General features: G+C 41.8%; 1 protein-coding gene across 2 annotated transcripts; it reads left to right on the top strand.

Moving 5' to 3' along the window:
• Positions 1–209: 209 nt before the first annotated feature.
• LOC100273143 (uncharacterized) lies at positions 210–9,004 on the top strand. Of its 2 annotated transcripts, none has more exons than XM_008660033.3 (5): positions 210–490; positions 1,401–1,548; positions 4,235–4,405; positions 5,980–6,159; positions 7,673–9,004. In XM_008660033.3, the coding sequence occupies exons 1-5, from the start codon at positions 378–380 to the stop codon at positions 8,495–8,497; spliced, it is 1,437 nt and encodes a 478-aa protein (XP_008658255.1). In that variant the 5' UTR covers positions 210–377; the 3' UTR covers positions 8,498–9,004. The 2 variants fall into 2 exon arrangements, with proteins under 2 accessions (XP_008658255.1, NP_001141062.1); NM_001147590.1 differs by having other exon boundaries at positions 366–490; positions 7,658–8,829.
• Positions 9,005–13,011: the final 4,007 nt, after the last annotated feature.

The following is a 13,011-nucleotide window of genomic DNA, read 5'->3' as shown; positions in this document are numbered from 1 at the left end:
AATGATGGATATTAAAAAAATCAGATACAAACACTATTTTAGATTTAGATGAATTTTCACATTTTTAGTTGTAAGGAGCAAATAATATAAAATAATTTATACAAAAAATTTATTCGTGTTTTTATAATGTGTTTAATAACATAACTGAGATTAGCATCAAATTTTATTTATATTTATTTTAGATATTAAATTTATCATAATTCGGTGTGTATTTCCACATCCACAGACTACAAGCATACCCTCAGCAATTCCGACTCCGACAATTCCAGAAAATCGCCGCGTGGTCGGTCCATCCGGGTCGACTTGACTTCCCTCTGCAACCTCGGAACCCAGCCAATCCGCTGATCTCAACTGCCGGGCACTCCGATCCGGCAACGATGGAGGGGAGCGCCGACTCCTTCGGGTCCTTGACGGCGCCGCTTGCCTGGCACGACTTCCTCGAGCGCATGCGCCAGCCTTCCGCCGCCGAGTTCGTCAAGTCCATTAAAAGGTCAGCTCTAGCCCACGCGCCCACTCCCCCTCAATCATATGGGTGAAATTAGGTTCATGTGAGATTCAGTTCGTGGGTGATGAGATCCGCGGCGAAACATATTGCAATTGCTTTGCTTGAGCTCTTGCGGCCTGTGTAGGGCGAAGTAGCTCGAGGTGGGAGATTAAAGTGTAGTGGGAATTCGGGGACACGAATGGGATTTCAATGCCGTGCCTTTCAAAATGTAAGCCCACATTGTTAGAGAGCTTGTAGGGTCAATCTGTCTGTTTTTGGACAGCTTAACCTAGGTTTGCTATTTGGGTTGGAACCTGTCGTCTAGGTTCGAGCTGGTTCCACTTGTCATTCCTTTCTGCCAACTTCTAGAGTTCAGACTTCTTTGATGGATGCCTTCCAAGCTGCAATATGATAGAGACATTGCACATTGTGAGATAGTTTTGCGTTGAGGTTTTTCATATGCTCTGCGAACTTGATTGATCCTGTGTATGCTTTAGCATATGTAGATGATACCCGAATTGGTAGAAAATAGTGGAGTACTTACATTGGGATTAATGCACTGAGTTTAAATGCTAATTCCAGGATAACTATTTGTTTTCAATTTAGGGTTAGAGTACGGCTTTGTATTTCCCATTACTGCCTGGTACAAAACCAAGGTTGACTTGAGCTGTGATATAGGCATGATAGATGATTATATGTTACTAATTGATCTTATGTTACTAATGGGGCGAGAAGCCCAAAGCTGTGAGTAAATGCTTCCTGAGCTATTAAGCGCTCTTTTTCTTTCAAATGCAGCCGTATGCATTGGAGATGCCTCATTTTTCTTAATAGACTTAGTAGCTATTAATATTTAACATTTATTTAGGCCTTTTTACAAAATACTTGAAATTAACTTAGTTATGTTCCATGCATACAGCTTTATTGTGACATTCTCAAACAGAGCTCCTGATCCAGAGAAGGATAGTACTGCTATCCAGGAGTTCCTGGAAAACATGGAAGGGGCTTTCAGAGCCCACACCCCTTGGGCTGGCAGTTCAGAGGAAGAACTAGAGAGTGCTGGTGAGGTAATCTCCTTATTCTGCACTCTGAAGTATCAAGTACTATTAATGTGGCTCCGTATTTTTGTTCGTACAGATGTCTGACTCAGAAATAAAGATAAGCTAACTTATTTTCAGCACTTAGCAACCTCACCAAACAGACTGAGATCCAAATACCGGACGATTAGTGCTCACACTGCAGGGCTAGAACTAAACATGTTTTAGTTTCCAGTGCCATTATTTCAGCAATTTAAAACCCATCAATTGTTCATGTCCTTTATTTGTCTCCATCTGTCAGCAACTGAGTCTGCAGGCTATTTTTCTACACTGACATCTTTCATAGGTTGCCTGGAGCCCTGGATGATATTGAGTCACATCATGGTTAATTTCTACACCAGTGCTGATGTCTTCATCTTATAGGAGCTTAGAACCACACATGCTGGTAAAAATTGGCTTACCCATACAAAATAATATTATAAAGATATTGAATTATAAACAGCATTAAAACACAAGGTTAGCATGCTTCAAACTGCAGTAGTAACTCAGAACAGATGCAAAATAGTTTCAGATTTATTACAAGAGTAGGACATAGGATATCCTGCCATCTTCTTTTAGTCATGTATCCTTAGTTGAAACAGCACTGTTACCAAGTACCAGTCAACTACAGAAACCTTGTCTTGGAAAAATTCCTTCCATGAAATCTTGTTGCTAATCCACTATAAGGACAAATACAGTGTTGGCGGCTCCCACATGAGTGGGGTCTAGGGAAGGGATAACCGGCAAGCCTTACCTCTGCATTTTTTCAGAGAGGTTGTGTTGAACACAGGACCTTTGGCTCAATGGGAAGACTTCTCACCACTGTACCAGGCCTGTCCTTCTTGCTAATCCACCACAAGGATCTGTTGAAACATTTGTAAACAATTTTTTCTGAAAATTGTTTGTTAGATACCCACCATTCAATTTGCACTTATTATTTTCTTCAAATATCACAGTACTTAATAAAAGACCTATTCTGTCTTGTTTGGGTACAAGATGACTTCAAATATACCCAGAATCAAATATGTTGATATTGGATTTGGTTTCATTGCATCTTAATAGTGCTCTTCATTAGTTTTCTTGCCCCTATATCTTAATTTCACTTCATATTGGCGTACAAATTATATAGTAGTTGACTTCTATTTAAACATGATTACTCTTTATGATCATTGCTAATTTAGTAATTCCTTATGTCTGATAAAATGACATTTGATGTCAAAACTTCACTCATTTACAGTAGTCATGCTGCCCTTTTCTTCGATTAAGAATAGCACTGATAGATGGTACTGCCAAGTACTACTATTAGTAACACTGTTGTTCTATTCATACAAGCAGCTGGAACTACATGTTGTAATGTTTGATGCATCTTGCAAAAAAAAGGGTATTGGTCATTCTAGAGTTTACTTACTAACAATTTATCATTTTATTATGCTGTGTACTGACTAATAGTTTATCATTTTATTATGCTGCATATCGACTAATATTTTATCATTTTATTATGCTGTATGTATACCGAATAATTGTTGTATGTGTTGGATTTTTTGCTCTTCGTAGCATATGACAACGTTTTGTCTTCTATTTAGATCTGATTACTCTTTATGGTAATTGCTAATTTAGTAATTCTTTATGTCTGATAAAATGGCATTTGATGTCAAACTTCACTCATTACAGTAGTCATGCTGCCATTTTCTTCGATTAAGAATAACATTGATTAACGATATTGCCAAGTACTATTTGATAATACTATTACGCCCCGTTTGGATCATTAGAATTGAATTCAATTCTAATAATAGTAATTTTGGCATATATCAATTAAGATAATTCGGTTTTATGCAAAATATATTTGTATACTATTATTAGCAAGATGTCGGAGATATTTATGTGCTACATTTTTACTATAGAGGACTAAGACGAAGAGTGTCATGTAAGTTACAGAGTAGAAACAAATTCTACTAATGCATAAAATTATTTCTCATCCTCCACCCTATGAATTTGAGATAGGCTTATATCTGAACTTTGGAAAGTGGTGGAATGTCAAATTCCAAACTAAATAAGTTACTTTATTGAGTGAATTCCAATTCCTCTAAAATGAAGGGATCCAAACGCCCCGTTAGTAACATTGTTGTTCTATTCATGCAAAAAAAAACTCGACCTTCGGGGGTAAGACCACTGACCACCCCCACGGTATTATATTAAGAAGAAGACATTCTCACGCAGGTCAAGAAACCCCCGAACCCCTGCCCCACCCATACGCAACGGCACCGTAGCCCATGTGAAAACAACCGCGACCGGGGCTGGGCCTTAGACCTGTGCTTTGGCGTGGGACAACGAGGAGATTTTTTTAACCACAACCTGAAAATTCGCTCCCACGGGAAGTCGAACCCGGGATCTGAGGAGTGCTAGTACTCAAACCATCTAACCAACTTGGCTAAAGGCCCTTTCGCGGTTCTATTCATACAAGCAGCTGAAACTACATGCCGTAATGTTTTATGCATCTTGCAAAAAAGGATAATTTATCATTTTATTACGTTGTATACTGACTAATAGTTTATCATTATATTATACTGTATATCTACTAATATTTTATCATTTTATTATGTTGTATACTGAGTAATAGTTATATGTGCTGGAATTTTTGCTCTTCGTAGCATATGACAACGCTTGACTTCTCTTTTAGGGACTTGAGAAATATGTTATGACAAAGCTGTTTAATCGGGTATTCGCATCAGTCCCAGAAGATGTGAAGAGTGATGAAGAACTTTTTGAGAAAATGTCTTTGCTACAGCAATTTGTAAGGCCTGAAAACTTGGATATAAAACCAGAGTACCAGAATGAAACATCCTGGCTGGTATGAGAATTAACTTCCCTCGTTTTTGGGCATTTTTTTGCTTGATGTATTGCATCTCTGGCAAGCTGCACACATGAATAAGTTTCTGGCAGAAGCTGAACCAGGATTGAATTGTACTTGTGTCTTGCGTTGGGTTGGTCTCTTGGATCTTTCTATGTATTATGTCTATACTCTGTAGACTACTGGCCAGCCACTCCATTTACGTATTACTCTTCCATTGTGAGTTTTTGCTCTTCAATTTCTTATCACTCCCAGTCACTCAGCTATCCACATTTCCACACAAGTAGTAGTTAAGGACACATTTAGTTTCGAAGGACAGTGAACTTTGTATGATTCATTGTGAATCTGCTGATCTTCAAATTGGACAACAAATGTATACTCCTTCCTGTTAGAGGAGGTACTGTGACAGGATTAGATTGCATTGCATTGATCCCCATGGGCTGATTATATACAATTCATAGCACTAACCCTACGTCGTAGGCAATGTGGTACAATGCATATCTACATATATGCAGCGTTGGGTGAGCCCAGCGTAACTACGGTTGTCGGGAACAACGGTTGCCTGGACGTGGAGGTAGGCGACAACGGCAGCCTCACAGTCTGCAGTGGGGTTGCCCTGTGATGGGGTCCGACGGCCATGGGGGGTCTGTAAGCCCAAACCCTGCCTGACGATGGTGGCCTTTTGCTTGAGGGCAGCAACGACAGCCTTCTCTTGCTCGAGAAGTGTGGCTGCCTGGACGCGAGCGCGTGCGTTGACAGCCTCCTTTTCCATAGCCTAAGCTGCGACGAGCATATGTCGTTGATCTTGCCAAAGGCCGTGTCCTCCTCAACGTGGGTGCGTTCCTAGTCACTCGATGAGGTCCCTGTCATGGGTGCAGGAGGAAGGAGATGCTTTTGCATTTTTGTGGCGACGTGGCACAAGGGGAGAGGAGGCGACAGGTGACAGGCGACAAAGATCCTAGAGGGATGACTGCCCTGGAGAGGCGACAGTCCTAGAGGGGTGGCGTCCAGGGAAGGAGCAAAAGCGAGATTAGACTCATGATACCATGTTAGATGAGGTATTGCCACAAAAAATTAGATTGTATTGCATTGAGCTTCATGTGTTGATTATATACAGTGTATAGGACTAACACCCGACGTTAGTAGACAATACAGTGCAATTATTATCTACATATATGTAGCGCTAGGTGAGGCCAGCCCAACGATAGTTATAAGGCCTAAGGCTATGGCCAGCAAATCGTGCATATGGCCATGCAAAACACTGTAAACTGTCCTATTTACAGAGTATAGTTTAAAATGGTTGTTCGCTTCGGATTAAAGCCAATTGTTCAGACTGCTGCAGCTGCAATTCATAGAGACAACACTGTTTAAACAATAGAAGCCGGTACAGATTAAAGCCAAGAGAACAAGCTTCTGCTAGTGATAGCCTAATAGGGCTCTATGGCTAATTCTAACACTCCCTACTGGCCAAGCCATTTATTTAGGGCCAACCTATTTATTTAGAGACCTCGTGACAACTTTTGATTCTTCATATAGGTGTGACTCACTGATACTTGTTCTTGTTTTTTGTATAGCTCGCACAGAAGGAGCTGCAGAAAATAAACATGTATAAAGCTCCAAGGGATAAGCTTGCCTGCATTCTGAACTGCTGTAAAGTTATAAATAATTTACTTCTAAATGCTTCCATTGTGTCCAATGAAACCCCCCCTGGAGCTGACGAATTCCTTCCAGTCCTTATCTACGTCACCATAAAGGTATGGTTTATAGCCTTTGCAAAAGAAGTATCTGTTGTCAGTAGTACTTTTTTTATATTCAGTTTCGCGTTGAAGATGGATCCCCATTTACACGCAAGTGCCAGTGTCAGTTTGGTAGAATTGACCTAGCTTTTTATATATGCTGGAATTTTTTTATATGTGCTGGAAAAAATTCAGCCAAGTGTGATGAAATCTGATGCGTTGGCATGTCTCTTGTGACTTTTGAGGTATCCTTAACTGTGTCAGACTGTCCACACTCATGGTGCATCCTTGCTTTGTTCCTCATTTCCTTTTCCCTCGAGCACTATGGCTCTGTAGGTATCTACTTGGATAAGTTGTCTCGTAGCAATAACTTTTAGTTAGGATCTACTTGAGCTTTTCTTACAAGAATGATTATACTTCCAAATTCCAATAGCAGTCAAACTATGTATTTTTCAGGATCTTGAAAAGATACAATAATAGAACCACTAGGCTTAGTTTATAGGAACACAGGGCCAGTCTCAGTTGGGGCCGCTGATTTCCAAGACTCGTGTTGTGGATTGGTTTCATCCCCAGGAAACCATTTTTCTACCATGAAATTTTGATCATCTCATGCCAGCACATTTACTAAGTTGGTAGCTTATTTAATGTTCATGAAACCCCCACTAAGACTGGCCTAATAAGTTGTCATGCTGAGGGCTAAAAGCCGTTTTGATTCGACAATTCCTGCATGGCTTCAGCTTTGGCAGTAGACCTCGTATCTTTTCCTTTTCCCTTTGTAGTTAGGTTGTTTTATCCTTTGTAATCTTCTTTTCTGTCTGCTTCTAACTCTGTTATTTTAAAGTTTTAATAAAATTTTCAGTAGGGGCTCGCCCCTCCTGTCTTATCAAAAAAAAGACTGGCCTAATAATGAGAAACATGATTACATGTGACGGCATGCATGCCGAACTGATCAATAAGAACTTTGGATTGGAGCATCTTGTATAGGTGTTTGTATTGTTCAGTCAATCACGTGTAACAAATATTTGGTCTTAAATAACTTATTAGATCTGTGCCCTTCCGCAAGTCTCACTCAGCACAAAAAATGTATTGTGGTTGTCTTCTAACAGTATTACAAATTTACCCTTGCATCTTGACTAGCTTTAATTGTCGACTTCAGTCTCATAAAGAGTGTCATTCTCACTTGCTGAGAAGTCAAACATTTTCAATTTTGACCAAATATATAAAAGAAAATATTAATTTTTATGATGCATAATTAGTATCATTAGATAAATCGCCGAATATATTTGCATAGAGTTATTTGAAGATACAAATGGTGCTAATATTTTCTATGAACCTAGTTAAACTTAAGAAAGTTTGACTAGCACTAGCCCCATAGCGACACTCTTTTTGGGATGGAGTAAACAATAATGTCAGGATCCTTTTGTTGTTCGCTTCAATATTTTTCGGTAAATCATTTTTTGCAGTCCATATTACAGTCAGGATTGCTCTAGTAATTAAGCACACGTTCTAAGTGCAGGCTAATCCTCCGCAGCTCCACTCAAATCTGTTGTACATACAAAGATATAGACGGCAAACAAGATTGGTGTCAGAGGCTCAATACTTTTTTACAAACATATTGTCTGCTGAGTCTTTCATATGGAACATTGATGGGGAATCATTATCGATGAATGAATTGGATTTTCAAAGGAGAATGGATTCAGCAAGGGAACGCATGTTGGGGTTATCAGCTGACTCAGAATACCAGGATAATCAAGCCAATCCTGATGTCCAAGATCGTACGTCACAAAGTCTTGGAGCTAACAGAAATTCTGATGCCAGTTTATCTTTGAAAGACCACGTCCAAGGTTCAGGGCAGGATATGAGAAGGGACAGTGATGTGACTGTGAGTGGTAAACAAGCTGAGCAGGTGCAATCTATTTCTGAATTAGAGAAGAAAGGAACTGCGGAGCTCCTCAATGAGGATGACTTGAACAAAAAATTCCAGGAGTACCCGTTTCTGTTTGCCCGTGCTGGTGATCTGACTATTGCTGATGTAGAGAGCCTATTGAATTCGTACAAGCATCTAGTACTTCGGTATGTAGCACTTGCACAAGGTATGGGTGTCAGTCCTGAAACCACTCTTACTCAGAACGGGCAGACATCTGATCTTGTAGTATCTGAGGAGCCAGAAATTTTGAATAGCGTGGTAAAGGACAACGAGAACAGTGCAATAATTAACAAAAATGTTGATGATGTTATAAGCTTAAACCATCATTCAGAAGCAGTTGACACAGAAGCATCTGAACAAATGAACCAGAGAACTGCTGTTGATTCCAGTGATGATCTGGAGGCATTGGGTCGGCCTGAGAATGCATGACCTGCTGGTTAAGCCAAGATGAAATGGCCATACATGGCAGAAGTACTCTGAAGTTTGTTCTTATACCTATAGACGACAATGATCACAAAACAGAGTGCACATTTCCCTGAGTGATATGCAGCAGCTCCTCGAACCACAATTTTGTATGCTGGAGGCTTGAGCGTCAACATAGTGGAAATTAATCTACTCTGCCGAAGCTGTTCTTAGATCCAAATGTTCATTGCATTGAAGTTCCTGGACTCTTGGCTCTGTTGTAGGTCCAATTTGTGGTGAACACACCCTTTCATGTTTTTATGTAACTATAATTTCCGTAAGTGAAGATTAGTTCATATAAAAAATTATATTCAGAGCAAAGAGTGAAAATGCCATGAGCGTATGGTGCCATAGAAAAACCTGTTGCTTCAGGTTTCGGCAGTCGCTGGCCTTCGAGAGAGAATTTATCACCTGTACAAACGTGAATTGTAAGCCAGTTTTTTTACTTTATCCAAGCCAAACTCTTTTTTACTACTCCCTCCGTCCCATAACAGTATCCATTTTAGCTCTTGTTTTTTATATCTAAATTTAAATAAACTGTGATGAATCTAGACACATATAAACACATACATTAATTATTGTACAAATCTATTAAAATGCTAAAATAAATTTTAATTTAGGACAAATGGGGAGTATTAACTAAGTTTATAGAAAAGTCTATAAATATCTACTAAACTTTTGATTTTAATCAAGCTTGTAAAAATGTATAATATCTACTACATCAAACTATATTTATTGGGACTTGATCAACAATTTATTGGCCACTTCATTACATTTAGGAGTGGTAACGGGCTTTAAATTTTGTAGTATAAAATTTAAAGATCGAATTAGGATGGACTCAAATTATATTTATTTTTAAACTAAAATTAATTAAATGCTTATATAAAATTTAAATAAATATTTGGATCATGATCTATTACCACCCTCCAATTACTCCACACAAATAGACTATTTAATAGTTGTAACGTGGAATGTGGTAAGCTTCTATAGTTCTATATGGAGTACCACCTTGGTGCCCTGGACCCTGAGTCATCACCCGACGTTGCAGCAGCCATGAGGTAGCACAAATTTTGACGACATCAGTACTGGCCGGTTTGTTTCGGCTTCTGGCAGCTTCTGGCCACCAAAAGCTGCTGCGGACGGCAAACGCTCAGCTTTTCAATCAGCTTCTATAAAACTCGTTGGGGCAAAAACCATCCAAAATCAACATAAACACATAATCGGTTGAGTCGTTGTAATAGTAGGAATCCGTCACTTTCTAAATCCTGAGCCCTATGAACAACTTTATCTTCCTCTACACGTAACCGTAGTGATACTTAGGGCCCGTTTGGCAAAGCTCCAGCTCCTGCTTCTTTAGCTCCAGATCCTGATCCTCGTGAGGAGTTGATCCTTCTGATTCTCCTAGAGAATCAGAATCATTTTAAAAACCGTTTGGCAAGTAAACTGATTCTTGTCTTCTTAAAGTTGGTGGTCTGTGGCGATTGTCTGTTTTACCCTTTACAGTTCAACTTTGTTATCTATACTACTATATAAGACTCTATTGTAGACGTTCACAGCGTGCACCACGGTTCTGCCTGCCTCCCCCCGTGCCCCACTGGCGTCCTTGCTCATGCCCCCAAATCCGCTCCCGACATTCTCGCGCACGACATACCTTCCATCGTCGGCGCGATGATCCCGTAGCGCAATCCTAGCAAATTCTATGCCGACGCCCCGTCATCGTCGCCCCCGCGCCCGGCATCCTACTGAAAGGGAATTAGGCTTACACCTAGTTCCTAAGTTATTTTGATGGTTGAATTGCCAAACACAAATTGATGAACTAACTAGTTTGCTCTAGATTATACGTTCTACAGGTGCCAAAGGTTCATCTACAACTATACTAATTCGACTGTCCGGAATACCGTAGATTATTCCGGACAGGAGAAGCTTTTTGGAAAAACAGGCCAAGCGCGGACCGTCCGGGCTCTTGCGGCGGACCGTCCGCGACATCGGGATACCCCTCGGACAGAACCAATGCAAAAACACAAGTTTCCACTACAGACTGTCCGGAGGAAAAGCAAAGACCGTCCGAGCCCTCGCGCGGACCGTCCGGCCTCAGGCGCGGACCGTCCGGTCGGTAAGAAACCGAAAAACCCGAAGGTGACGGGTTCGGAGAAATGAATTATAGAGGGCCTCGCGGACCGTCCGGGGTGCTCGACCGGACCGTCCGCGACTGGCTCTGTCTGACATCTGACGACGCATTAAATGCAATATAGCCGTTGATATAGCCGTTACTGCTGACCGTTGCATTTTCAGCCGTTGATCTACAGGGGCGGACCGTCCGCACCAGGAGGGCGGACCGTCCGCGCTCAGCAGAATGGCCCAACGGCTAGGAAGTGGTTGGTGGCTATAAATACAACCCCAACCACCTCCATTCACTTCACCCAAGCATTCCAACCTTCAACATTCAATACAAGAGCTAGCAATCTATTCCAAGACACATTCAAAGCCTCCATCTCTCCAAGTTTCACAATTGAGAAAAGAGATCATTAGTGATTAGTGACTTGAGAGAGAAAGTGATCCGTGTGTTATTTGTCGCTCTTGTCGCTTGGCCTTTTAAATCGTGCTTTCTTGATTCCTTCATTGCAATCAAACTCACTTGTAATTGAGGCAAGAGACACCAAACTTGTGGTGGTCCTTGTGGGAACTTTGTGCTCCAAGTGATTGAGAAAAGAAAGCTCACTCGATCCGAGGGATCGTTTGAGAGAGGGAAGGGTTGAAAGAGACCCGGCCTTTGTGGCCTCCTCAACGGGGAGTAGGTTTGCAAGAACCGAACCTCGGTAAAACAAATCTCCGTGTCTCACTTGCTTATTCGCTTGGGATTTGTTTTGCGCCCTCTCTCGCGGACTCGTTTCTTTATTACTAACGCTAACCCGGCTTGTAGTTGTGTTTATATTTGTAAATTTCAGTTTCGCCCTATTCACCCCCCCCTCTAGGCGACTTTCAATTGGTATCAGAGCCCGGTGCTTCATTAGAGCCTAACCGCTCGAAGTAATGTCGGGAGATCACGCCAAGAAGGAGATGGAGACCGGCGAAAAGCCCACTACAAGCCACGGGAGCACTTCATCGGAAGAGTCCCGCACCAAAAGGAGGGAGAAGAAAAAGAGCTCCTCCAACAAAGGGAAGGAGAAGAAATCTTCTTCTCACCACAAAGAGAAGAAGGAAAGATCTTCCTCCCACAAGCCGCACCGGAATGGGGACAAGCAAAAGAGGATGAGAAAAGTGGTCTACTACGAGACCGACACTTCATCAACATCTACCTCCGACTCCGATGCGCCCTCCGTAACTTCTAAACGCCAAGAGCGTAAGAAGTTTAGTAAGATTCCCCTACACTATCCTCGCATTTCTAAACATGCACCTTTACTTTCCGTCCCATTAGGCAAACCACCAACTTTTGATGGTGAAGATTATGCTATGTGGAGTGATTTAATGCGATTTCATCTAACCTCACTCCACAAAAGTATATGGGATGTTGTTGAGTTTGGTGCACAGGTACCGTCCGTAGGGGATAAGGATTATGATGAGGATGAGGTGGCCCAAATCAAGCACTTCAACTCTCAAGCAACAACGATACTCCTTGCCTCTTTAAGTAGAGAGGAGTATAACAAAGTACAAGGGTTGAAGAGTGCCAAGGAGGTTTGGGATGTGCTCAAAACCGCACACGAGGGAGACGAGCTCACCAAGATCACCAAGCGGGAAACGATCGAGGGGGAGCTCGGTCGGTTCCGGCTTCGCAAAGGTGAAGAGCCACAACACATGTACAACCGGCTCAAGACTTTGGTGAACCAAGTGCGCAACCTCGGGAGCGTAAAGTGGGATGACCATGAAATGGTTAAGGTTATTCTAAGATCTCTTATTTTCCTTAACCCTACTCAAGTTCAATTAATTCGTGGAAATCCTAGATATACTAAAATGACCCCCGAGGAAGTAATCGGGCATTTTGTAAGTTTTGAGTGCATGATCGAAGGCTCGAGAAAGATCAACGAGCTTGATGATCCCTCCACATCCGAAGCTCAACCCGTCGCATTCAAGGCGACAGAGGACAAGAAGGAGGAGTCTACACCAAGTCGACAACCAATAGACGCCTCCAAGCTCGACAATGAGGAAATGGCGCTCGTCATCAAGAGCTTCCGCCAAATCCTCAAGCAAAGGAGAGGGAAAGACTACAAGTCCCACTCCAAGAAAGTTTGCTACAAATGTGGTAAGCCCGGTCATTTTATTGCTAAATGTCCTATATCAAGTGATAGTGACCGAGGCGACGACAAGAAGGGGAGAAGAAAGGAGAAGAAGAGGTACTACAAGAAGAAGGGCGGCGATGCCCATGTTTGTCGCGAGTGGGACTCCGACGAAAGCTCAAGCGACTCCTCCGACGACGAGGACGCCGCCAACATCGCCGTCACCAAGGGACTTCTCTTCCCCAACGTCGGCCACAAGTGCCTCATGGC

This window comes from Zea mays, chromosome 9, assembly GCF_902167145.1.
Source record: "Zea mays cultivar B73 chromosome 9, Zm-B73-REFERENCE-NAM-5.0, whole genome shotgun sequence".
In the NCBI taxonomy this organism is placed as follows: Eukaryota; Viridiplantae; Streptophyta; class Magnoliopsida; order Poales; family Poaceae; genus Zea; species Zea mays.
The sequence above is the reverse complement of the archived record's forward strand: the minus strand, read 5'-3'. Positions and strand labels throughout refer to the sequence as shown.